The 23,721-nt window shown below is 41.8% G+C and overlaps 1 protein-coding gene across 1 annotated transcript in view; it reads right to left on the bottom strand.

The window, feature by feature from the left end:
• Slc9a9 (solute carrier family 9 member A9) overlaps nucleotides 1–23,721 on the bottom strand; it is a 537,647-nt gene that overhangs the window by 508,200 nt on the left and 5,726 nt on the right. The window contains exon 2 of the mRNA XM_071615577.1: nucleotides 12,278–12,480. Within this exon, the coding sequence (XP_071471678.1) occupies nucleotides 12,278–12,480 (203 nt within the window). The remainder of the gene's footprint in view (nucleotides 1–12,277; nucleotides 12,481–23,721) is intronic.

The following is a 23,721-nucleotide window of genomic DNA, read 5'->3' as shown; positions in this document are numbered from 1 at the left end:
GTGCTTATTTCCTATGGGTCTGCCCTCCATGTGGGGGCTTCCCTGCCACCCTGTGTGACTGTGGTATTACCATGACATTGTGACTCCATTCTAAGACTGATATGACATCAGCAACAGAAGATAATATAACAGGCAGATGTGAGAAGGGCCTGGTCCTCCATCTCACCTGAGCCATTTGTTCTACAGGACTCAGGCATCCAGCACAGCTGAGGCCCTGTGTATCAAGGGTGATTTATTTTTCCTCTGTCTGAACTTGATCTTCATTTTAGCAGATCTTTAAAGGCAAAAGACACTGTATGTTCCATTCAGGATATGCAGGAGAATCCCAGGCCCACAGAGTTGTTTTTTGGCTTAACAATTTTTTTCTTTTTCTTTTTGGATTTTGCACTATCTTTATCAGGCCTCAGCTGTGACGTGTGTGTGTGCAGCTTCCTTATCCTAAGACCTCATCAGGGAGCAAATGGCCTGGGAAGGCGAGCAGGGAAGGGCTGAGTCAGCAAGGACCACAATCAGAGCAGGCATGTTGAAGGGGTGGGGGTGGGGTGGGGTGTGTGTGCTGAAATCAGCAGAAAGGGTGGTTTAAAATTAAAGGTGATACAGTACTAAAAATGGCACACTTACCTTAAAAATCAGTGCATTAGAAAACAATACCAAGGGGCTGGGGTGGTGGCTCAGTGGTAGAGCACTTGCCTAGCACGTGTGAGGCATTGGGTTTGATCTTCAGGACCACATGAAAATAAATAAAATAAAGGTATTGTGTCCATCTACAACTTATGTGTGTGTGTGTGTGTGTGTGTGTGTGTGTGTGTGTGTGTGAACACAATATATATATAAAACATACGTATTTTTAAAAATACCAAAATTCCTCTATCAGCCTACCTCAGACTTTTTACTCCAAGAAGAAATCCATACCATCAAGGGCAGATGGTGTAGAAGAGGAAAAGAAGCAGACTATTTACAGCATTTCTGACACTGAACATAACTTTACTTATTTGGCTCTGAAAGCAAACTCTACAGTAGATATCACAAATCCCTGTCTCAGTGATACAAAAAAAAAATATGCTCAGAGGAATGAACTTGATCAAGGTCTCTATACAGGAAATGGCAGGAATGGGATTCATTCCTAGATCTAACTGTACAACATTATACTCTTCCTTGCATCACCTTAGAGGTGGTTAGGGTTTAAGCTGAAGATGGGAAACTCTGAAAGTGGATCTTCGTGATGGATATCATGTGAGAAGTTTTTAGAGAGGTGGAAAATGTGGTGTTTAGATATTTGCTCTTCTCCTAAAAATAGACTTAAGCAAGCATACATTCAGCAGAGTGCTGATAAATCATTTCTAGAAGGAAAAAAAAATTCCACATGTCCTAATTCGTAGCATTTCCAATTTCTGTGGTGTAAATACTAATACCAAAGCCCATTTCATGCTGCCAATGATTTAACAACAATCTGGCTGGCAAAATTTCTGTAAATACTCCCAGCTTGTAAGAGCTGTGAGAATCCTGTTCTTGCCCTCCATTGTACTCATTTCACTTCGACTGTGTTAACTCATCAAGTAGGTCCTGTTCTTGGGCATACACCTACAGAAAGGCTCCTGGCCTATGGAAGATCAGTGACTGTGACACCATGAGGTGCCACCAAGATTTCCCTCTGGGAAAGCCTTGTTGCTTCTGCTGCTAGGAGTGAGATCCACCCTCAGGGAGTGCCAGGACTGTAGAGCCACCTCAACCAAGGCCATACCCCCTTTCAGAGTGGCCATACCCAAAGACAGGACATTTGAGTTTTTTCAGAGGCCTGGCTGAGTTCAGTTGAGGTCCATTCTAGCTCCAGAGCTTCCCAAGGAGCCAGAGAGATCCTTTGGCTGGCATGACAACCCAGATCCTCCTGACCCCCAGGCTTGCTGCTTCTGCCATCCATAGGTTTGGTTTCAAGGGCACTTAGTAAGAATTCTGCCCACTAAACTAAACTCCATGTCAGGATGATGCTTTGGGGGAACCCAATAGCACACAGTCCAAAGGAAAGTGAAGAACATCTCACTGTGTAGCACATTCTTGTTCTGCACACCAGCCTGGGCCAGAACCTAGTCCATCAGTGCCTAGGGAGCCTTGTGACCAGAGACCAATTTGAGAGGGGAAGCAGAGACCTCCTAACTCAGGACAAGCTTAAATAATCCAGAGACAGCCAGGTTACCATCCCTGTGCTCCGACCCCTCCTGGCCCTTGTGGGTCCTCCCTGGGGCCACACAAGCTAGGCGCTTCTTACTGACCAGAGAAGGGGAAATGCAGTTGGGTGAAACATTATGTAACCACTGGCTGGAGACCAGCCATGATAAAAGTGCACTCCTGCTATAGTTTAATATTTTAGAAGGAACAAATCAAAGGCGAAAGAATAGAAAGATCCATTTTAAGGTTTATCTACTCAGGCTTAAAATCGAATGGGAAATCTCTCTCCCTCCCATTCCTTCTCTGTTTTCTTTCTGGTACTCAGCTCCCTCTTCTCTCTCTCCCTTCCTGTCTTTCATCTCTCCCTGCTTCCCTCCCTCGCTACCCAATTATTTGAAGATGAGACTTGTAGCAGTTCAGCCTTCTGAGTAGTAAGCAACCATATGAGAGCCCACGTATTCACCCTCGGGAGAAGCCCTTGATAGATATAGGTACAAAAGAGCCTATCATTAAGGCAGGTAGAACAGCAGTGAGAAGTAGCCACCAAGAAGCAGAGGAGGACACATACCTAGTCACATCATCTGTCATCTATCAAGGTCCATGAAGTACCTACCATGTGCCGGCACCCTGGAACAGAAGGTGAGTACTACCTAGAGGCAGCCCCTCCCCTCCTGGAGCCTGCAGCTAGTGAGGAGACAGACACTGCCCGAGGGGTCCTAGACAGAAACATGCAACTCAGCTAAGACACAATGGAGCATGACAGGGGAGACTAGACTGTGGATTTACAACACACAATCCCTGGACATAGGAGTACAGTAGTGCGGGGTCACTGAAAGTAGGAACAAGTGTTCCCATACCACGAATCAGTCCCAAAGAACATCCCTATGACAGAGCAAGACCTCATGCGCACCCTGGTGCTGTGAGACTCAGAATATTATTGCACTGAAGATTTCAAAAAACAGGGGGATTTTTAAAGAAGGATATTGCTATGGTGTTCATGCAGGAGGGACACTTTATTCTGGGATAATATGTAATAAATACAGAACTTATTAATAAATACAGAAAATGGAATCAAGTAACAAGGTATATGCCACACTTTCTAAAGATCCACCTCTTGGACAACTCTATGATCCTGAGTGGGCCCAGGAGGCAGGCAGAACAGCACCACAGTCTCCAGCCACCCACTCCTCTACAAAGAGCTGTGGAACCAGTGCTGTGAGGCCTCAGCAGGTGGCAGCTCCTTGGCACCATGAGGCACTGGTCCTTAGAGAGCTCTGCTACTCTGACTCCCCTGGTTCCTGCACCTCGTGTCTGAGCTACCACTTTAAGCCCCTCTGGAGGTAGGCCGATGGAAGGACAGATAGATGAAGCCCTGAGTTTCTGCACATGGTCAAACTGCAAAAGCCTAAGAGCCACCAGCAAGTTCTTCATGCCTTAAGATGTTCCAAGATCAGGCAATGGTGAGAAAGCAGGGTTATCGGGAGAGGTAGAACTCCCCAGTTTTCTCTCCCCTTAGCAATCTGGGATATTCTGTGGGGTCTAAAGACAAAAAGTCTTCCTGAAAAGCCATTCCCTTTACTGCCACAGCCTCTCTCCCTGACCACATTGGGTTTGTTGGAAAGAGCATCAGCCTGAGGTTCCAGCCCAATTCATGCATGTTCACAAGATTCCTTCCTTTCCCAGCCACAGTGAATGTGAGAGACAGTCATGTGTTTGAATCACACGGCAGCCAAGAGACCATTGTCACCAACAGCCTTTACATTGTTTTGAGTCACTACTTTTGTTTTGTTTTTAAGAAATAAAATCAGACAGCTATTTAGAATAAAATCCCCCCTGAAAAAATATTCCAGGCCTCTGTTTCCTCAGAACATGAGTCCTGAGGATGATGAGTTATGAAGAAGAAAGAGAAGGAAGATGAGTTGATGGGAGCAGAGAGCCCTCTGCCCAGAGGTCAGATGAATTTCCGCATTGCCTACCCTCTCAGCACGCCAGCTAGCATTGCAGGTGGGAGAGGCTTCCCCTAAACTCTCCCCATTTTATATTTGGTGAGGGAACACTGCAAGAGTTGGCCTCTCTCTTCTTTACTTTTATCTATTACAACAGCAAATGTTTTCCTAAAGTCTGTAGAGACAAAATGATCTTGGAATATTGATACATAAGATAGCAAAATAATAATAATAATAATAATAATAATAATAATAAAGACTTCCATGTTACAGGAACCTCATGTTATGTCGTTGTACCACCTGCTTTGAAAGTCTTTCCTTCCAGATATCTGTGTGGCTCACTCTGACCTGCATGTGGCTGTTTGCTCCAGCTCTGTCCACCTTGGAAAGCCATCTCTGCAGGACACATCTCAATACTCTTTGCTTCATCTTCTCATGTTGCTAACTCTGCTCCCGTAGCATGTGTCTCCACGTGATATTAGGTGACATATGCTGGTGCTGAACTGTCCTGTGGCTATCTCTCCCCTAGAATCTAAGTTCATGAGGACAGAGACTTGATTGCATTCACTGCTGTACTTGTTGTACCTAAAACAAATGTTTGGCATATGGAGAATTCTCAACAAATCAGTATTTGTTGAATGACTAAATGAGTAAGAACATCTGCGTTGTTCAATGATGACATTAGAACCTAATGGAATGTTTTAGAGTCTTGGAATGATTCTGTGGTTCTCATGCAGGCCAACTGTCTGCAAAAGAAGTTGAACGAAGGTGGAGGAAAACAGCTAAAATAAATACATTTTAAGTTGCTTTATTAACATCTGATTTCTTAAGTAAGGGTTAGGATTGAAAGCAGCTCGGTCTGTCCAAACAGCCTCATCCTACCAACTGCCAAGCTTGCGATTCTCAGGGACAGTCTCGTGTGTTAAGAGCCAAGACTTGTCAGGATAAAGAAACACAAATCATGAAGCAAGGTTCTCTGTGGAACGGAGGCATAGAATCCATTCCACTTGAGAGCATCTCACAAAAGCTCTTCAAAAACTGCATGCCCATTTATCATCCCAAGCTTGCTTTCTCTCAGCATGCCTAGAGAAGTTTTAAAGGAGATTTCTTCCTTCTTCTCTCTTGATCCTTCCCAAGAGTGTCCTAGAGTTAGTTGCACATATTTATCTCATGGTACGACAATGTCTCTGATCAAGCTGTTCCTTTATTGGAAGAACTCTGCCCTGGCCTCTGTGGCTAGGATAATCAAGTAGAGAGAAAGACTGAAAAGTAGAAAAGTGGTTTACAAATAAATATATCAGAATTAAAACTAGGAGCCACAGAAAGTTAAAAAAAAAAATCACCTTTAGAAAAAGTTGGACAGTGAGGAAAATCAAGACATCACATTGAATTTATTTAATGCAGCAAAAACAAAATTACAAAGTCATACAATGGGCTATTTCTATAAATAAGAGTTTCTTTAAAAAACTTTCTGGTGGGGCTGGGGATGTGGCTCAAGTGGTAGCACGCTCGCCTGGTATGCGTGCAGCCTGGGTTCGATCCTCAGCACCACATACAAACAAAGATTTTGTGTCTGCCGAAAAACTAAAAATTAAATATTAAAATTCTCTCTCTCTCTCTCTTGCTCGCTCTCTCTTTAAGAAAAAACTTTCTGGTATTATCAACACAATTGATGTGAGCACTGCTGACTTATTTGCAGCCTGGAAGAGTCTTCTTATGGAAAAAAATGGGACCTATTGCTCAAAGATAATCTCCCTTGCCATGTGAGCGTGCCTGTTCACATAGGAAGCAACATTTCCACTGGGCAGCTTCCTTTGACTTTGTCACTATAGTCAAATGATTTGTGGGTGAAAGGAAGTATAAATTTAACTGTGCTGACAACTTTTTGAAAATTTACTAGGTCTGCAAGACCTTCCCTGCCAAACGGCCTGCTGACCCTTCCACCCCGCTATTGTGAACATGGGATGTGCCAAGTCAGTGGTAAAGAAAGTGATGAGGAGATGCACAGACTGATTCCTTCATTCATCTGTCTTAAACCATACTTGTGGATTCCCCTACCAGTCAGCTTCATTGTGTTTTTCTCTGATTTACTAGGATACTCCTTGAGATTTTGTCTTCTTTAAGAATCACAATTGATGGGACCCAGTGAGTTCACTTGTTTTGAACGAACATAGAAACCAAAGCATCAGTAATAGATGAAGTTTGGGTTTTGTTTTATCAACTGCTCTTTAAAACAAGTTTTGAACTTTCTATTGTAAGGAAATTCAGAAATACTTAGTAGACATTTTTGTACTCCTAAATATTACATAATAAATTAACATTTATAAAGCCATTGTGTAATAGAATATTGGCCCCATGGGGTTAAGACATGGTGAGGGCTTCTTGGATCCACAGAACAACTTGGCAAATAGTATTGTAAACATGGAAGGGATGGATACAGAGCAACATGGTCTAGTTTTATTCTTGCAGAAGGTTACGTAGAGTTTATCATTTGCTCATAATGCATATAATACTTCTTTCTCCAATCTTTTAAGTGAAAAAAATCTCTTTTCTACATTTTTTTCTGTGTTGAGCACGAACAAAACAAGTTTGGGATGCGGTATTTCCTGAAATTTTTGTACGTTTATACAGGGCATAAAATCATGGTGTATTGCTGCTTTTTTAAGTGCCAATAGCTCTCATACTTTCCAGTTTTAACTTTCTTACTGGAAAACATTCATAAAGCCGTGAGCCTGGTTCTGCTTCCAAACACGTCAATGCCTAACCATCCCAGAAATATATGTCCTCTTACAGAATCTTCCAAGAGAAGATTACACAGCATAGGAATTCGTGCTAGCCTCTCCAAATCCTGAAGTTAGGCATTTCATCCAAGTCTCCAAACTATATTCTTTTAAGAGGAAACCTCATTTTCAAATCTTATAACTTTTAAAACAAAGGCCAAATACTCCCTTGAATATATACCATGAAGGAAAAGAACCCGGGAAGCCCTGGGATGGCTTCCGGGCCTCTGCTGGGCTGATCTCTTCCTGAACTGTAACAGTCTCCGCTCTTTCCAGCTCTGGCCATCTCCCTCTCTCTGTGCTCTGAAAAATCCCTTAGGGCCTGGCCCCAGATACCCTTCCTTCTCTGTCCATGGGACCCTTGGAGGGCTTGTCCAGTAGCATGGAGTACAGTAAACCATTCCTCAGGACACAGGATCAAGTGCTTTATCTGAGACCCCACTTATTCTGTCTGTGCCCACCAGTTGTGGGAATCTGGACCCATCATTTAATTTTTCTAGATGGTAATTTATTATCTGCATACACATAAATAACATTACAGAATAACTTAGATTAAACGGTAAATACCCAAGGAACTACAGTTCTACCAACTTCATTGTGGTGATTTTCACATATGACATATTTATCCAGCTGTGTGTGCATTTACAAGCTCTCAGACTCACTCAGTTACTAATTCATTCACCAACTATTTTTTGGTATGAGGCACCATGACTGGCTCTTTATTGATATGTTGGTCAATAAAGAGACATATTCCCTTGCCTTTGTGAAGTTTACCAATGAGTGGACAGTAAACAAGGTAAGAATGATAATAAGCAAAACGCAAGAAAATTCATACAGAGTTTCAGATGTTGTTAAGTACTTTGCAAGTAAAGAGAAGAGAGGCTGAGAGACTGAGAGAACACACAGTGTGAGAATATTTTCAGGACAAGCCCTTTCTGAACAGAAGGCATTGCAAGCTAAGACTTCCAGAGATGGAAGGAACCTGATTTTGGAAGGGCAAGAGCAAAGAGCATTTTAGACAGAAGACATATGCAGAGATACTGAAGCAAGAACTTTCTCAGTGAGTTGAGGGGACAGAAGAGACTGGTAGACCTACAACAGTAAGGGGTGTGGGGTGAAGGGTAAAGTACCATCTCTCTCCTCACCCTGTTCACTTGAAGGTAACACAGGATTTAAATCCATGGTCCCCAAACATGTCTGCCCATTAGAAACACCTTGTGATCTTCTGAAAACCCAAAGCTAAACCAGGTAAATCCAAACTCTAGGGGTAGAATGCAGGTACTGGGATGTTTTTCAGGTTCCCAAATGATTTTAAAGTGCAAATGGATTTCAGACCACTGACTTAAATCTGTGTCAGTGATTAAGTTCTTGTTTTGATCATCTATAAAAAGATGAAGTTCAATTGTATAAGGCCAGAGCTCCCTCCTACTCTAAATTAGGTGATCTCTAGATGCAGATCCAAGGTCATTTTCATCTATCCCTTTCCTCAAATTTTCCTTCCCTTTTACCCTGGGACCACGTATTCTCCCAGCCAGCCTTAAAATCTTAGAAGTGTTTCCATATACTGTACCCATAAGTCAAGCAGTCTCTGTGGATCCAAAGTGTCCAGCCTTCCCCAAAGTCCTCTTCCCTTTTTATCTGGATAGCCACACTCTGCCATCTTACTCTCCAATCCACCCTGCCCTAATGACTTCTGGGCTCAATTCCTGCTGCTGATGGAAAGCACACCCATCCTTCAAAGTCCATCTCTAATGCCACATCCTCCAGGAAGCCTCCCTAACAAACCCAAGTGTCCACTACTACTAATCTGTAAATTTTTATGGTTTTTATAATTCATAGCTACAATTTAGAGCTAAATTATACACAGGCACATATTATACATTGACAGTATCTCTCCAAATGGATGTTAAATAAGTGACCAAACATAATTATATTCCTCCCTGACATGTATTAAGCATTCAAACATGAATGTTTTCGATGGTGGTAGAAACTACCATTGTTTTGGAGGTAGAAGTGACAAGATGTTGGTGGTAGCATTCCAGTGGTAAAAGCAGTGGCAGTGACCAACAGGGAGGTGTAAAGGCCTCATGTTAGCCAGGCACTTTACACACATCATTTCATATAAATAACTAACATGATCCTACAAAATGAGTTTTAATCTCCACACTTTACAAATAAGAAAGCTGATCCCACAGAGGTAGAGCGTTGAATGGTGGTTACTGGAGGGTGGGGACAGGATGATCGATGGGTAGTGAATTCCAGTTAGAGGGGACTAAGAAGTTCTGGTGTACTTTTGTAGTTAGGTGACTATGGTAACAATTATGAACTGTATATCTCAAAAATCTGGAGAAAAAAAATCAGATTGTTTTTACCCTGAAGAAATGACATGTGTTTGAGGAGATATTTATAACCTGATTTACACATTCTACATTGTACTCATGTACAAAGACATCATGAGACCCCCTTGATATATACAATTTGGGGTATCACTTAAAAAGTAAATAAGTAGGGCTGGGGTTGTGGCTCAGTGGTAGAGCACTAGCCTTTTATATGTGAGGCATTGGGTTTGAGCCTCAGCACCACATTTAAAAAAAGAGAGAGAGAAATTGTGCCCATGTATAACTTAAAAAATATTTTTTAAAAAGTAAATAAGTAAAGAAAGTTGGGGATTGGAAAGTTAAAGGAACCTAGGGGTGATGGCATATCTGAGTGATCCATGTTACCTCTTCATAAGCCTTACAGTGAATGGGCTCTTTTTTGGAGTCTCTTTGCATCTAACATAGATTAATTAGCTGATTGATATGAGCAGTTTCATGCTGTAGAAAAGTCCCAGAGGAAGTCAAGCTATGGGTTGTTCATTTGTTTTAGATCAACTAAGTTCCACCAATATTGGCACATAAACAACAAATATGAAGGAAGACATATTCTGGCCATTTACAAACCCATCTTTCTTTAAAGTCATCTAACATGGTAGGTTTGCCAGAGGAGACCCCCCCACACACACACACCAGCAACCTGAGAGGATTTGCTCTGGGTGCTGAATCACCTATTGCCAGCCCTGGATGCTTAGAAGCAACAAATGCTGATTGTAATTCAGAGTCACATGATTTAGAAGTTTACCCAGAAAATGCCTGAGTCATTTAAGGTCAAGAAAACGTTTGATGTGTAGAACTCAGAATTCACCCACAGGGGGGGAAAAAAAAAAAAACCAGAAGGACCCTGGCATCTTAAACATTTTCTCCATCTCTTGATTTAATTTTTGGAAAGCAAACCTTTGGCTTCAGTTGCTGCTAAAGCAATCAATATGTCAATAATACAATATCAAAGTTTCAGATCAGACATTTATTGGAAAAAAAAATTGCTATAGCAACAGGGACCATTATCAGCATCTTTGAGGGATCCAACCTGTTTGGAGAAACAGTGCTATGTAGAAATGCAGGTAAAAATGGCAGGAAAGTGAAGAGAGAAATAATTTATGTCTAGGTATGAATCAAGGTAAAACTGGAGGGTGCATTTTAATCAAAATCCTGTGTTGTTAATAAGGTCATTTAAAATCATTTATTTCTAGATAGATAAATTTCTCTTTTTTTAAGAGAGAGAGAAGAGAGAAAGAGAGAGAGAGAGAGAATATTTTCAATATTTATTTTTCAGTTTTCGGTGGACACAACATCTTTATTTTATTTTTATGTGGTGCTGAGGATCGAACCCAGCGCCTCGCGCATGCCAGGCGAGCGCATTACCGCTTGAGCCACATCCCCAGCCCTGGATAGATAAATTCCTATTATCCTTGTGAATAAAAGGAACCACATAAGAGAATCCAAAACATAAAATCTAGATGTTTTTTCCTATTGATTTAAGAAATATATTATTTAACTTGCTTTTTGTATGCTTAAATTCATTTTCCTAGCTAAGTCTAACTTTGTTATAATTAGTTTGACTTTCCTGAGATCTAACCAAGTGCTTGAGGAAGTTAATATAGAAAAATAACCATAGACGATTATGTGAAAAAATTACCAGAAATAATTCATCTTACATGAAGAGAAATGGCAGACCTAGGACCTCAATCCTAGACACACACCCCAATCCTCTAGAAATGGAAAAATTTGTATATTTTAATAAAGAAACTAAGTCTGTATGGGATAAAAGTGAGAGAAGGCGCTTCCACAATATCAGACAGATCTCAGCTCCAACCCAACAGGATCTGAAAGAAGTCAGGTGCCGTTCTGGTTCCTGGCATACACCTGTTTGTTAAAAGGAACTCGCTGCTCCAAGCAATAATCCAGGACACACAAGGCATCACAAAAGGTGATCTCACCTGATTTATGACTCTCAATCCTGAGGGCAGCAGGAAGTTTTCCTTCAGAAACTGAAGCAGTTAACAAATTTGCAATAATAAAAGCTTTTTTATTTTATTTTTGTTGCATCCTCACCCTTTTAGGTTATTTGCAACAGGGTCTTGGAGTTGCCCAGGCTGGCTTCCAATTTGCAAACCTCCTGCCTCAGCCTCCCAAGTTGTAAGGACCATGGCTGTGCACCACTGTGTCTGGCCCTAAGCCATTTTTAAAAGATGAGTCATTTTGTAATTTTTTTCTAAGATTCTCTAAGTAAACCAATGGGGTCACAATCTCTTGAGAGCATGTGTCAGTGAATTTATAAACTGTGGCCAGCATTTTGTGTGGGCAGTCAAAAGATCAAGGTTTGCAGTGAAATTTTTTCATTTCTCTATACTTTCCTTTTGGATTATGGGAGATTTGAACCAAATAGCCAGCTGGCAATGTATGCCATGACACTTCACACACACACACACACACACACACACACACACACACATTCATGAAAGTGGGGTGGGTATCAAGAAATACAGAGTTGCTAGATTTTTTTAAATATTTTTTTAAAAGAGTTGTGACTTGCAAAGGAATTATATTAAAAACCTTTCCAAGCCAGGCACAGTGGTGCTTGCCTATAATCCCAGTGGCTGGGGAGGCTGAGGCAGGAGGATCACAAGTTCAAGGCCAGACTCAGCAATTTAGCAAAATACTAACCAACTTAGGGAGACCCTGTCTCAAAATAAAAAATAAAGAGAGCTAGGGAAGTAGCTTAGTAAAGCACCCCTGGGTTCAAACCCTAGTACTTAATTAACTAATTAATTAATTAAAAAAATAAGAACCTTTCCCATCTTCTAGAAAAAAATATTGACAACTGAGTTTATAACAAGAGTATATATAATCCAAAGTTTTGACACTTTAGTCAACCAAATGGCCCCAATAATGGACATATATGTGTAATAATGGACATATATGTGTATGTGAACATATTACATATGGAAACTCATACATGGTACAATTAGTTATATGGAAACCAAAAATATACGTCCCAATAGACACTTACCTTTTCAAGTATAGCATTTCCCTGGTGAGGACTGATATTGTGCTGGCTTATTTCTCTCTTGTACTTATATTCATAAACTTGGTCAGTGATATTGATCAGCAGAGTGGAAGGACTGAAGGACAGTTTTCCACAGTTGTAGACAGTTCCACTTTCAATATCAGTTGGTGCCGTAGCATATCGCAAAATTAATCCCATTATTAGGCCTAAAAAAAAAGAATGAATAATTGTATTGGGAGAAGACAATCCAAAATATTCACTACTGGATACTTTTAAATATACAATTTGGAAGCTTCAAAGTGGCAAGAGAAAGAGTGGGATCACTACCTAGTTTAGAAAATTGCTCACTCATAGATAGCAAGTCAATCGAATGTAGTGTTAAAATATTTGTGTGGGGTGTGTTGGCGCATGCCTGTAATCCCAGCAGCTTGGGAAACTGAGGCAGGGGGATCTCAAGTTCAAAGGGAGGCACTAAGAAACTCAGTGAGACGCTGTCTCTAAATAGAATACAAAATAGGGCTGGGCATATGGCTCAGTGGCTGAGTGCCCCTGGGTTCAATCTCCAGTAATATTTGTAGTGAACACTATTGCTAGAATACTCATCATGAATTCCCAGGATTTTTCTTCCTAACAAACCCAGAAATTTTGGATACAAGAGACATTCTCCTTTTCTATCCATCCAAGTATTTCACAAAAACCTTTGCTCTGTGATAGACACAGAGTAATCTAACAGACCCGGAGATGGTATTGTCCTGGGAGAGTTCTGGTCTGCAGATTAGCAGACCTAACAGCTAACCTATCTCAGTTAGCCTTTCAGACCAAAAAGAAGCATGTGTATTCATGGAGGGGTTCCTGTTGTCCTCATCAAGATATGACCAAGGTTTATATTTTCTCCATTTTTTTAATGGCAGCTATCTTGTGACCATGAGGAGATCTAGTCCAAGGACACAGCCAGTATATTGGGGATGTTAGCACCAATATACAGACAGACCTCAGGTCCTGAATGACATCTTTGAGCCACTGGAATAACCAGCCCACAGTAAAGTTACCCTAGTTCTAGACCTCTTTTATGAGATATATTTTCTAATTTTTCAAAAAAAAAAAAAAAATCAAGACTCTGCTTACCCCATCCAAATTCCTTCTAATGCCAGAACATTCCTTTTTAATGAAGAGGGAACCCAAGTGACAATCCTTGACTTTCACATTTATAAATTCTGGTCGGTTACTCATGGTAGTCTTGTAACTGTGAACTCTTCTAATATGGATTTATTAACAAACAGCAAAGAAACATCAGAGGCCCAAACAGCCCTCAATTTAAAGTTAGGATTGATATGTGACATAATTCACAGTTCACTCTTAAAAAAACACGATTTTGAAGTTTTCACCTTTCTCTTAGAAATCCAAAAAATCTAATAACCTTTTACTTTCCTAATAAAACATTTGTTAGGTGTGTATTTTGTGCCTGACATTTATAGCTTTAAAATAAAAAATACAGTCAGTCCCATGGAAGCTCAAATTTATGTAAGTGAAGACCTATAAGCCATCAGAAGTTAGCATGTTATGTGCTGTCCCAGCTGGGAGGCCCTCTAGGTTATGTAGAAGACCCTCTGAAACCCTTGGAATTAAGCAACATGTGAGATGACTCTTAAAGGTGACATAAGATTTGCCAAGACAAGCTGAATCATGGAGTTGGGATCCAGGGCACACGTGCAGGGCAGCACTATGTAATATCAGACAGCTGGACATTCCTGGGACCTAAGCTCTCTCTGCAGAATGGCTGCTGGGAAGTGGCTGCTCAGCAGGGACCCTCTCCTGTCTGCTTTGCATCTGGACCATTCTCACCAGTGGAACAGATGCCAAAGCAATAGGTGTCACTCCAGGTTGCAGCAGTGAAGAGGCGCATGGAGGCTCTCTCTTCTATCCTCCCTGTCCCCATCTGCTGAATAGAAAGAAACCAAAGGCTCCAAAGGCAGACAAAAATCACTGAGCTGAAACAGCATGGGTCCCTCAGAAACTGGGGGGAGGGAAGCCATCTACCAACCAGGCTTACGTGCACTGGACAACTAAGTGCATGAAAAATAAAATAGACTTGCTTTCCCAAACGTGAATTGTGCACTGTCACTTCCCAAATGGGGAAAGCAAGTCTATGCCATCGTAGCAAGTTCCTAGAACCTACTGTGGCTAAATTCTGTAGTATGTAGTCACTGATATGCTGGTGTTGCTGTGTTTGCAATCACTACTAATAACCTAAGTAACACAGTATATAAACACAGAGGGACTTAGTTCTGGTGCATTTGGGGAGTCAACCAGTGAAGAAGAGAATAGTGGAGAGAAAGAAAAGAGGGGAAGAGAGACAGGTGGAGTAAAACAAGAAACGGGCTGAAAGAGAGAGGAAATGGGGCTGAGACTCTAGGCCACAAGACTCTTCTGTGGTGCTAAAAGGTGTTGATGTTTTAGTCCAATGATAATGCAGAAGTACTGAAAAATTTTAGGCAGGAGGGTACAATAATCAGATGTTCATATAAGAACTATCACTTTGGTAACAATGTGGAGAATAGATCAGAGTGAGAAGCATGAAAGAAAATAAATTTCTTCCAAGAATAATTTTTATCTTACTTATTCCTTGCTTATTCCTGTGTTTGGCCCATTCCTCTGTAATAGTTAGAAATATTGTATCCTAACCTTTGTAAGATAGAAACATACTTAGCCTTCCCTGGGCACAAGATCTGCTGCAGACCAGTGGGCCCCTTTCCATGCACTGTCAGGTAGTTACAAAATAACCAGTCAGGAGAGAGCAGGAAAAGCCTCCTCCACACTCCTGGTGGTTTAAGGTGCTTGAGTAAGAATGCCTCTTTTGAACACTCATTGGGTAACAGTTATTAAACAGGTACCACGAGTGACACTGTTGATTGCTTATTCTTCTCACGTGGGATACAAAGAAGGGAAGAACAAGAAGGTATCAGCAGGGGTTCTGCACAGAAAGAACCCCTATTAATGTCATTTGAAACTCTCCCCAGATATGTCACTTATTTTGGCAAAATGCTTTCAATGAACTCACAAGAAAATGAGAAGTGTGCACTGTCACTTCCCAAGTGGGGAAAGCAAATCTATGTCCTTGTAGCAAGTTCCTAGTACATAGTACACAGAAGCCTTCAAAATCGAAATGGCCCTGCCTGGCCCACTGTGCCAGCTCTGGTCCCAGCCTTTAGGAAGAAGCAGCCTGAGGTAAATGGAGAAAGCTGCTTGTCGCCAGAAGTGACCCCATGTAATAGCCATAAAAATGCACCTCTCAGATCTCCTGCTGCAAGCAATGCAGTCGGCCAATGTGATCCATCCCACATCCATGCAGAGATTTCCACCCCATTCCCAGCCAATGACTGTGCACAGCTGGGATTCTATGGCAGGTTGTTAGGGACTCCTCTGAAGGACAATCATGGTTCACGTTCACCCCATAAACCTCACCAAACCATTCTTATAATTGCACTGCAGCTTAAGGATTCCCCACCCAGCCTTTTTCTTTCCTCATGTCCACCAACACTGGGCTGCATCAAGGTGTGACAGCTGTCCCCATATCACACTCTCTCTCAAAGAAGTTTTCCCCAATAAACCTTTTTTGATAAGTCTCTTCTTCCAGCTTCTACTTCTTGGTTGACCCAACTTAACAAACAAGTCAAAAGGCTCTGGCCCTACTTGTCCCCAGGCCCCAAAGGTTGAAAGGAATTAAAGTGGAAGGGATAGTGGAACCTCAGCATCAAGGCACATGGTTAACAAACCCAGGTGCTCACATGTGCACCCCTGCTGCAAAGAGAAAGAAGATTCTCAATGAGAAGAGGTTGTTTGATGCCCACACAAAGATACAGATAAAGAAACTTCCAATCACTTTTGCACAGGACAGAAAGACTATTTGCTGTGGCCATGAACCCAATATAGAAATACTATATCCTAAAATTCCAGTCTTATTGGTAAAACAAGAAAATGGAACCCTATTTGTTGGGAAGGAAAAGAAGCCAGCCTGCCCTCACTAAAGCGATACCTACCCTGAATTGGGCACATATTGGGCACACAGCCCTGGCCCCAGGTTGTGGTTGGATACTCCTGTGAGATCTACCCCATGACTGGTGGCTGGCATTGCCTTCTCCAGGCGGAATCTCTAGTCTAAACACATCCCCAGCTTCTTCAAGTCACCTACGGTGGCAGCAAGGTGGACATGCTCTCTAGGGAACCCTGACCTCCCTGCAGTAGCACACAGACCCTGGAGCTTGGGTGATAGACGACATCCTGAAGCACTCACTATTCTAGAAAGTTCCTCTTGAATCCCCACTGTAGGAACCCATGCTCTGATGGATTCATGCTCACTGAGCCCTCATATTTGAGTTCTTATAACACTTAGAACTTGAACCACACATTGTAGGAGCCCGTTTTATAAGAACTTATATTGTTCAGCATTGCTTCACAGACCTTGGCTTTGTTTCCTGCCTATACATTCTGACTGTTGAAGGCAGAGGCTCTGTGCTGCTCTTCTTTCCTCTAGAAATGACAAATATGTTAGGCAGAATTGTAGCTGAACTTTCTCCAAGTCACCAAACTCCTCTGGCATTAAGAAGACAAGGATCCTTTGTGGCATCCATCAGTTACCAACATTTTTAAGTGTCACATCTAAGGGACCTCCCAACAGATACTGCCATGTTCCTGTCCTTACAGAGCTTTCAGTATAACTGTCACCTAGCAGATGTGTGGCATGCAGTTGACAGCATGATGTTTATCAAAGCAGGAAGAAGGGAGGGAGGAAGCAAAGAGGAAGCAGCCTCAGGGTTACTCACACCAAGGAATGGTTGGAAATAGAGCCGTGTCTTTCTGGACTGGGTTTCCTTTCATCATCCACATTGTACATCCACTCTCCTTCTCCCTCCATTGGGCTTGCAGCCACGGACATAGGACATTGCTCTAGGATTTGTGGGAGTTATAAAGAATGAACACAAAATGGCCTTGCCCCTAAAACATTAGAATATCTTAACCTACCAGCCCATTTCCCCCTACCGAATCCCATGGTCCTCATTTCCACTGAGAATAAGGCATACTCATTTCCTTACAACAAGCCTGAAATTTTATAACCCCAGTTCCCCTTGAACACAGATGTTCCCCAGGAACGTAGATGGTGTGTTGGTCAATTTGTGACTAAAATGCCTGAAAAGAACAATTTAGAGGAAGAAAAGTTTATTTGCGCTCATGGTTTCAGAGGTTCAGTTCCTGGTTGGCCATTGCTCTGGGCCTGAGGGGAGACAGAACATCATGGAAGAGGAGCATGGTGGAGGAAGGCTGCCCGGCTCATGGCAACCAGGAAGGTAACCCCCCAGTGACCCTCTTCCTCTAGCCTTGCCCCCCCCCAACTGCCTACAGTTACCACCCAAGAGTCCATTTAAATTATTACTCCATTTGATGGATTAATCCACCAGTGAGGCTACATCTTTCCTAATCTAATCATTTCATCTCTGGAACATTCTTGCATCTGCTGACACCTGAGCTCTGGGGGGTATACCTCATAACCAAACCATAAGAGATGGAGCCTCTCTTTACTAAAGCAGATCACAGATTGTGGACTTGTCATTAAAACACAAAAGTCTCTCTGGCTTTATGGGACACTGTGATTGTGTCCATTCCCTTCCACGCAGTGCCCTTCTGCATGGCGCAGCTCCAGCTCACTCCCTTCAGATTCTTTGTTCAGGTGGGGTGCTTCCTGCAGCTGCAGGGTGACATGGGCTCCGTGGTGCACACGTACAGAACTAGGCCATTGCAAAGGTGGGCGTTTAAATGCTACAAAGCATTAGAAGAAGTTAGGAGCCTAAAGCAAATGCAGTTAAAACAGGAAGACTGGAAAAGGTAAGTTTTGTAGTTCTTTCACTCTCAACCAATTGAGTGGTACCCAAGGATAATCCTGATTAAGGAGGCAGTGCCCCTTTTCTAAAGAGGAAAATGAAACTATGTAGTTGGATATAATATCATGTTTCTACCTGGTAAGTGTATCAGACACTATTGATTGCTGGCCAGCACCCACCCCCTTGTTACCCAGTAAAACCCTGATGTTTTAGCTGTCCCCCCTCCCTACACTTGTGCTCAGGTAAGCTGACCTGACTCTCAGCCCTAGGGCTGCTCCCATTCCCCTTGCAGAAAATTCTTTCTAGAATGGGTATGTAATCCCATGTCAGTCCATAAGAAGCAAAGGAAATTCTGTCAGTGACTTCTTAGAAAAGTTTTGATATCCTAAGAGAGAGACCCAGGAGAGATGACCTCTTTTCTTTTTCAGAATGGCAGTAGGCCTGGTTAGGACACCGGGGACCACCACACCCACTTCACTGCCAGCCTGAGGTTGAAGTCAGCACTGAGAAGGGCAGGGCAGAGAACAGCCAAGGACCTGAGCCCTTAATGGCAATAGGTAATAAAATGCTGCCAATCAAGCAGGCCTGAAGTGAACTCTTTTTTGAGTTATCGGGAGAAAAGAAATGTCTTATTACTTAAGTCTCTAAGAGCCAGTGTTTCTGTTACTTGCAGCTAATTGCATCTTAATAGATAAAAAGTTCTTTTAAAAAAACATTATTATTGCTGTGTGTATATGTGACTATATGACCAATGTGATTCTGCAACCTGTACACTCAGAAAAATGAGAAATTATATCCCATCTGATTCAAATGTATGATATGTCAAGGTCATTGTACTGTCACGTGTAACTAATTAAAACAATTTTTTTAAAATTTTCGGCCGACACAACATCTTTGTTTGTATGTGGTTCTGGGGATCGAACCCGGGCCGCACACATGCCAGGCGAGCACGCTACCGCTTGAGCCACATCCTCAGCAAATTAAAACAAATTTTAAAAAATGAACATACAAAGTCCTAAAGAACTTTCAAGGGAAGACCAACTAAACCCTACAGAATGGTGGGAAAACTTCCCAGAGTACGTTCTTAGGGATGTGTAAGAGTTTATTGGGTAGAGGGAGGAAGTGCACAGAGGTGGACAGGCACAGTGCTAACCAGGCATGTCAGGCAGTTGCCCAGGGCAGCTGGGCCAAAGGGCCTCTGCATGGCACAGGAGTGAAGTGTACTCAGGTGGTTCGTGAGAAGGTCCCCAAGAAGAACTGAGTGGTCTCCTTGATGGGGGCGCTGGTTGGCTCTGTTTTGGAGCAGAGGAATCGGCCTTTGGACACAATTATTTGAAGGGAGCAAAGAAAATTGAGGTACATGGGGATATCAGGGTTTAATTTATATTCACCTGAGAGGCAATTTCCAACATCTGAACAGAATTTTGAGATAAAAGGAATAAAACAAAGCTCGATGGAGAGTGTTCTTCCCCATCATGGGACTTTAAATAGTAAGAGTCTTCAAGGCAGTTGCTTTGTGATGCTGTTATTTCAGCCATTTGTATTCAAAGAGTGAACTAGGGATTCAAATGTGGCCATGAAGAAAACAAAGGTCTGACAAATAAACTAAGAAAGCTAACTGCTGGACAAAAATGGATGCTCTGTAAGATAATATTAACAAATATCAGCTTTTATTGCCTCTCCAAAGTTTTTGACTTTTTATTTGATATTTATCCATCCCCTTTCCATCTTGTCAAAGTCTGTCAGAATACTGATTTTAAAAGATGACAGGATGCTCGGTGGCACAGTGGCACACACCTATAATCCCAGCAGTTGGGGAGGCTGAGGCAGGAGAAATGCAAGTTCAAGGCCAGCCTCAGCAACTCAGTGAGGCACTAAGCAACTTAGTGAGACCCTGTCTCAAAATAAAACATAAAAAAGGCTGGTGATGTTGCTCGGTGGCTAAGAACCCCTGCGTTCAATCCCTAGTACCAAAAAATAAAATGAAAGATGACAAGATTAGAATCTCAAATGTCCAAATGTGTTTCCTAACATTTTCCCTTGTAGCAGTTTAGTTTTACCCTGAGATTAGTCAGGGTTGCAACTGAAACTAAAAATACACAATGCCTTCTCGTTATTTAGTGCCTTTGTTCTTTGTCTGCCCTCCTACCAACCTAAATTCAAAGGATTAAAGGAAAGCGTGGGGGTTGCTGAAAGGGACACAGAATTCATTGCTGTGTGCTGGCTCACTACAGAACAGCTTTGGTGTCCCATAATGATTTTAGAATAGGTGTGTGGCACCTGTCAGAAAGATTCCTCATTATGCACCAAGGAGGAAAGTGGTCCATGAAGCTGTTCCTCCTTCAGAGTTTCTGTCTTCTTACAGAACTCAGTCATATGAGAAATTCCAGAAAGTTCTGACCATCAGAATGTCTCCAAGGTAGGTATTTTATATTCACCTCCCACCCTTGGTGCATACCAGATGCCACACACACACCACACACATGTACAAACACACACACACACACACACACACACCATACATGTACACAATCATACAACATACACACATGCATGCACACATATACATACAGACACACAACACCCACAAACACACACATATACACAACATACACACTTCATTGGGAGATATCTCACATTGGCATCACAGATAACTTTTTGTAGAGACTGTTTCAGTCACCAATTTACTCATAAGCTAACACCCTTGCTGAAAATCACCTGAGAGAGTTGACAGGAGAAATATAGAACAGAGATATCTAACTAGAAACATATTGACTAAATAGATGCCTTCTTCCTTCATAATGTTTACACAAAATAGAGATGGCCTCCCAAACCCCTCTTTGCCATAGGAGGATAACAGAGTAGAAAAGAAGAAAGATGGGAGGAACAGGAGTGAAGTCGTAGTTCTCAGCCTCAGTGCGTCAGGTACAGACACCAGGGTGCACACCCCAGGGTCTCTGAGTCAGTTTGTCCAGCTCAGGTTCCACGTATTCACCTTTCTAACCAGTCTTCAGGTGAAAGGGCTCTGCCAGGCCAGAAGCCACACCCTGAGAAGTCCTGTCCTGTGAGACAATGGCTCCTACCCACATGGTTACTGTTGTAGTCCTGGAACTCCATCAAAATCCACACTGTTTTGTCCTTGTGCACACATATTTAGTTTTGAGGTCCCAGAGACATAATGCATGCTCCTGCTTTTGGTCCCTTCCAAAAACTCAATTTAATTAAACTAGCACGTGTTGAAAGCCTATTTTGCATGCTTCACGTGAATCCACAGTCCCTTCTCAAACTGTTCACAGCACCTGCCACGCCCATTCTGACCACAGCAGGCCTGTAAAACCCAAATGACCATGAACTTGCAGCACTGCTTTCCCTGGTGGTGGCAAACTGTTTCAGATAGCCTCCCCAATTCCCCTGGAGTATCTCAGCTCCGGCTTCCACGTCACTGCTCCCATGCTGGGCCTTTTGTTATGGACAGTGCAACATTCCTGACAGGTCCAGGTAAAAGAGAAACTTAACTAACCCACCCCTGACGTCCCCACCCCTGACTTTGTGAGCAGACAGAGAAGGAACAACAGTGGCCAAAATGTGACATCACTCACTTGCCATTACCCTGGGTACCCTTGGCCAAGCTGTTAATTTTTCAAATTTCCATTTCTTTCTGTTTCTTCTGTAATGTCCTAAGGTACCATTGCTTGGCACAGAATAGACATTTATTAAATAACAGCAACTATTTGAGGGTTAAATGTCTAAAATGGGTCACTCTCCTCATCTGTACCATAAAAATGATAATACTCCTCTTTCACACCTCTCTCCCCCTCTCTCTCTCTCTCTCTCCCTCCTGCCCCCTGCCCCAGATTTGTGATCCCAAGTGGCCATATGGAACCAAACCACCAAGGTTTGAATCCCAGCCCTGATATTTAGTAGATGTGTAACTTCGAGCAAGTTACTTGAATTTCTGGTGCCTCAGTTTCTCTATCTTAAAAAATGATTATTGTCCTCCAGCACACAGTCACAGACAATAACTTTCTCAATAACACCACTAAAGCTCAGGAAACAAAGTCAAAAGTTAGTAAATGGGATGGCATCAATTTAAAAAGCTTCTGCACAGTAAAGCAAACAAGAATGTGAAGAGAGAACCTACAGAATGGAAAAAAAAAATCTTTTCTAGCAACTCTTCTGACAGAGGATTAATATCTAGAATATATAAAGAACTCAAAACTTAACACCAAAAACCCCAAAATAATCCAGTTAATAAATGGACAAATGAATTAAATAGAGACCTCACAAAAGGAAGAAATAAAAATGGCCAACAGATATATAAAAGAATTGTTCAACATCATTAGCAATTAGGGAAATGCAAATCAAAACTATATTGAGAGTTCATCTCACTCCAGTCAGAATGACAGTCATCGAGAATGCAAATAATAACAAATGCTGGAGAGGATGTGGAGAAAAAGAAATATTTTTACACTGTTGGTGGGATGGTCAATTATCACAACCACTATGGATATCAGTATGAGTCTCCTCAAAAGAGTAGGAAAATGGCACCACCATATGGCCCAGCTATACCACTTCTTGATATTTATCCTAAAGAATTTAAGTCATTATCCTGCAGTGATACATGCATACCCATGTTTACAGCAGCACAATTCAGAATAGCCAAACTATGGAGCCAACCTAGGTGTCTATCAACAGATGAATGGATCAAGAAAATGTCATACATATACACAAGGGAGTTTAATTCAGCCATTAAAAAAATAAAAAAGAAATTGCCAGGTGCAGTAGCACACACCTGTAATCCGGGTTGCTTAGAAGGCTGAGGCATGAGGATCCAGAGTTCAAAGCCAGCCTCAGCAACTTAGCAAGGCCCTAAGCAACTCAGTGAGACCCTGTCTCTAAATAAAATACAAAAAAGGGCTGGAGATGTGGCTCAGTGGCTGAGCACCCCTGGGTTCAATCTCTGGTACCAAAATAGAGAAGAAAAGAAAATTGAAATTATATATCATTTTCAGGAAAATGGATGGGGCTAGAGAGCATTATGCTAAGTGAAATAAGCCAAACTCAGAAGGTCAAGGGTCATATGTTTTCTCTCATATGTGGAAACCAGAGAATAAAAGGAAAAGAGAGGTGGGGGGGATCTTATGAAAACCAAAGGGATATGTAAAAGCCCAAGTTGCATGACTATAAAAGATCAGTAACATAGAAGAAAGGGATCAGGAGGGAGATGGAGAGGGGAAGGGGACATATTGGGGAATGATATTAGTCAAATTATATTGTTAAATTGTGTGCATGCATGAATATGCAGCAACAAATCTCACATTATATACAACTATAATGCTCCAACAAAAAATATGGAAACATATGAGTCTCCTCAAAAGACTAGGAAAATGGCATCACCATATTGTGAGGATTAAATGAGTTGATATATGTAAAATACTTACAACAGCATAGTTAATATCATAAATGCTAATTGCATTAGTATCCTCGTTAGAATCTATGAAGTTTTTGACATAATAGGTGTTCAACAAGCATGTTAGTTCTCTCTGTCTCTACATCATTAACCATATAACTTTA

The sequence above is a fragment of the Marmota flaviventris genome, chromosome 8, assembly GCF_047511675.1.
Source record: "Marmota flaviventris isolate mMarFla1 chromosome 8, mMarFla1.hap1, whole genome shotgun sequence".
NCBI lineage: Eukaryota > Metazoa > Chordata > Mammalia > Rodentia > Sciuridae > Marmota > Marmota flaviventris.
This window is presented reverse-complemented; position numbering and strand designations above follow the sequence as displayed.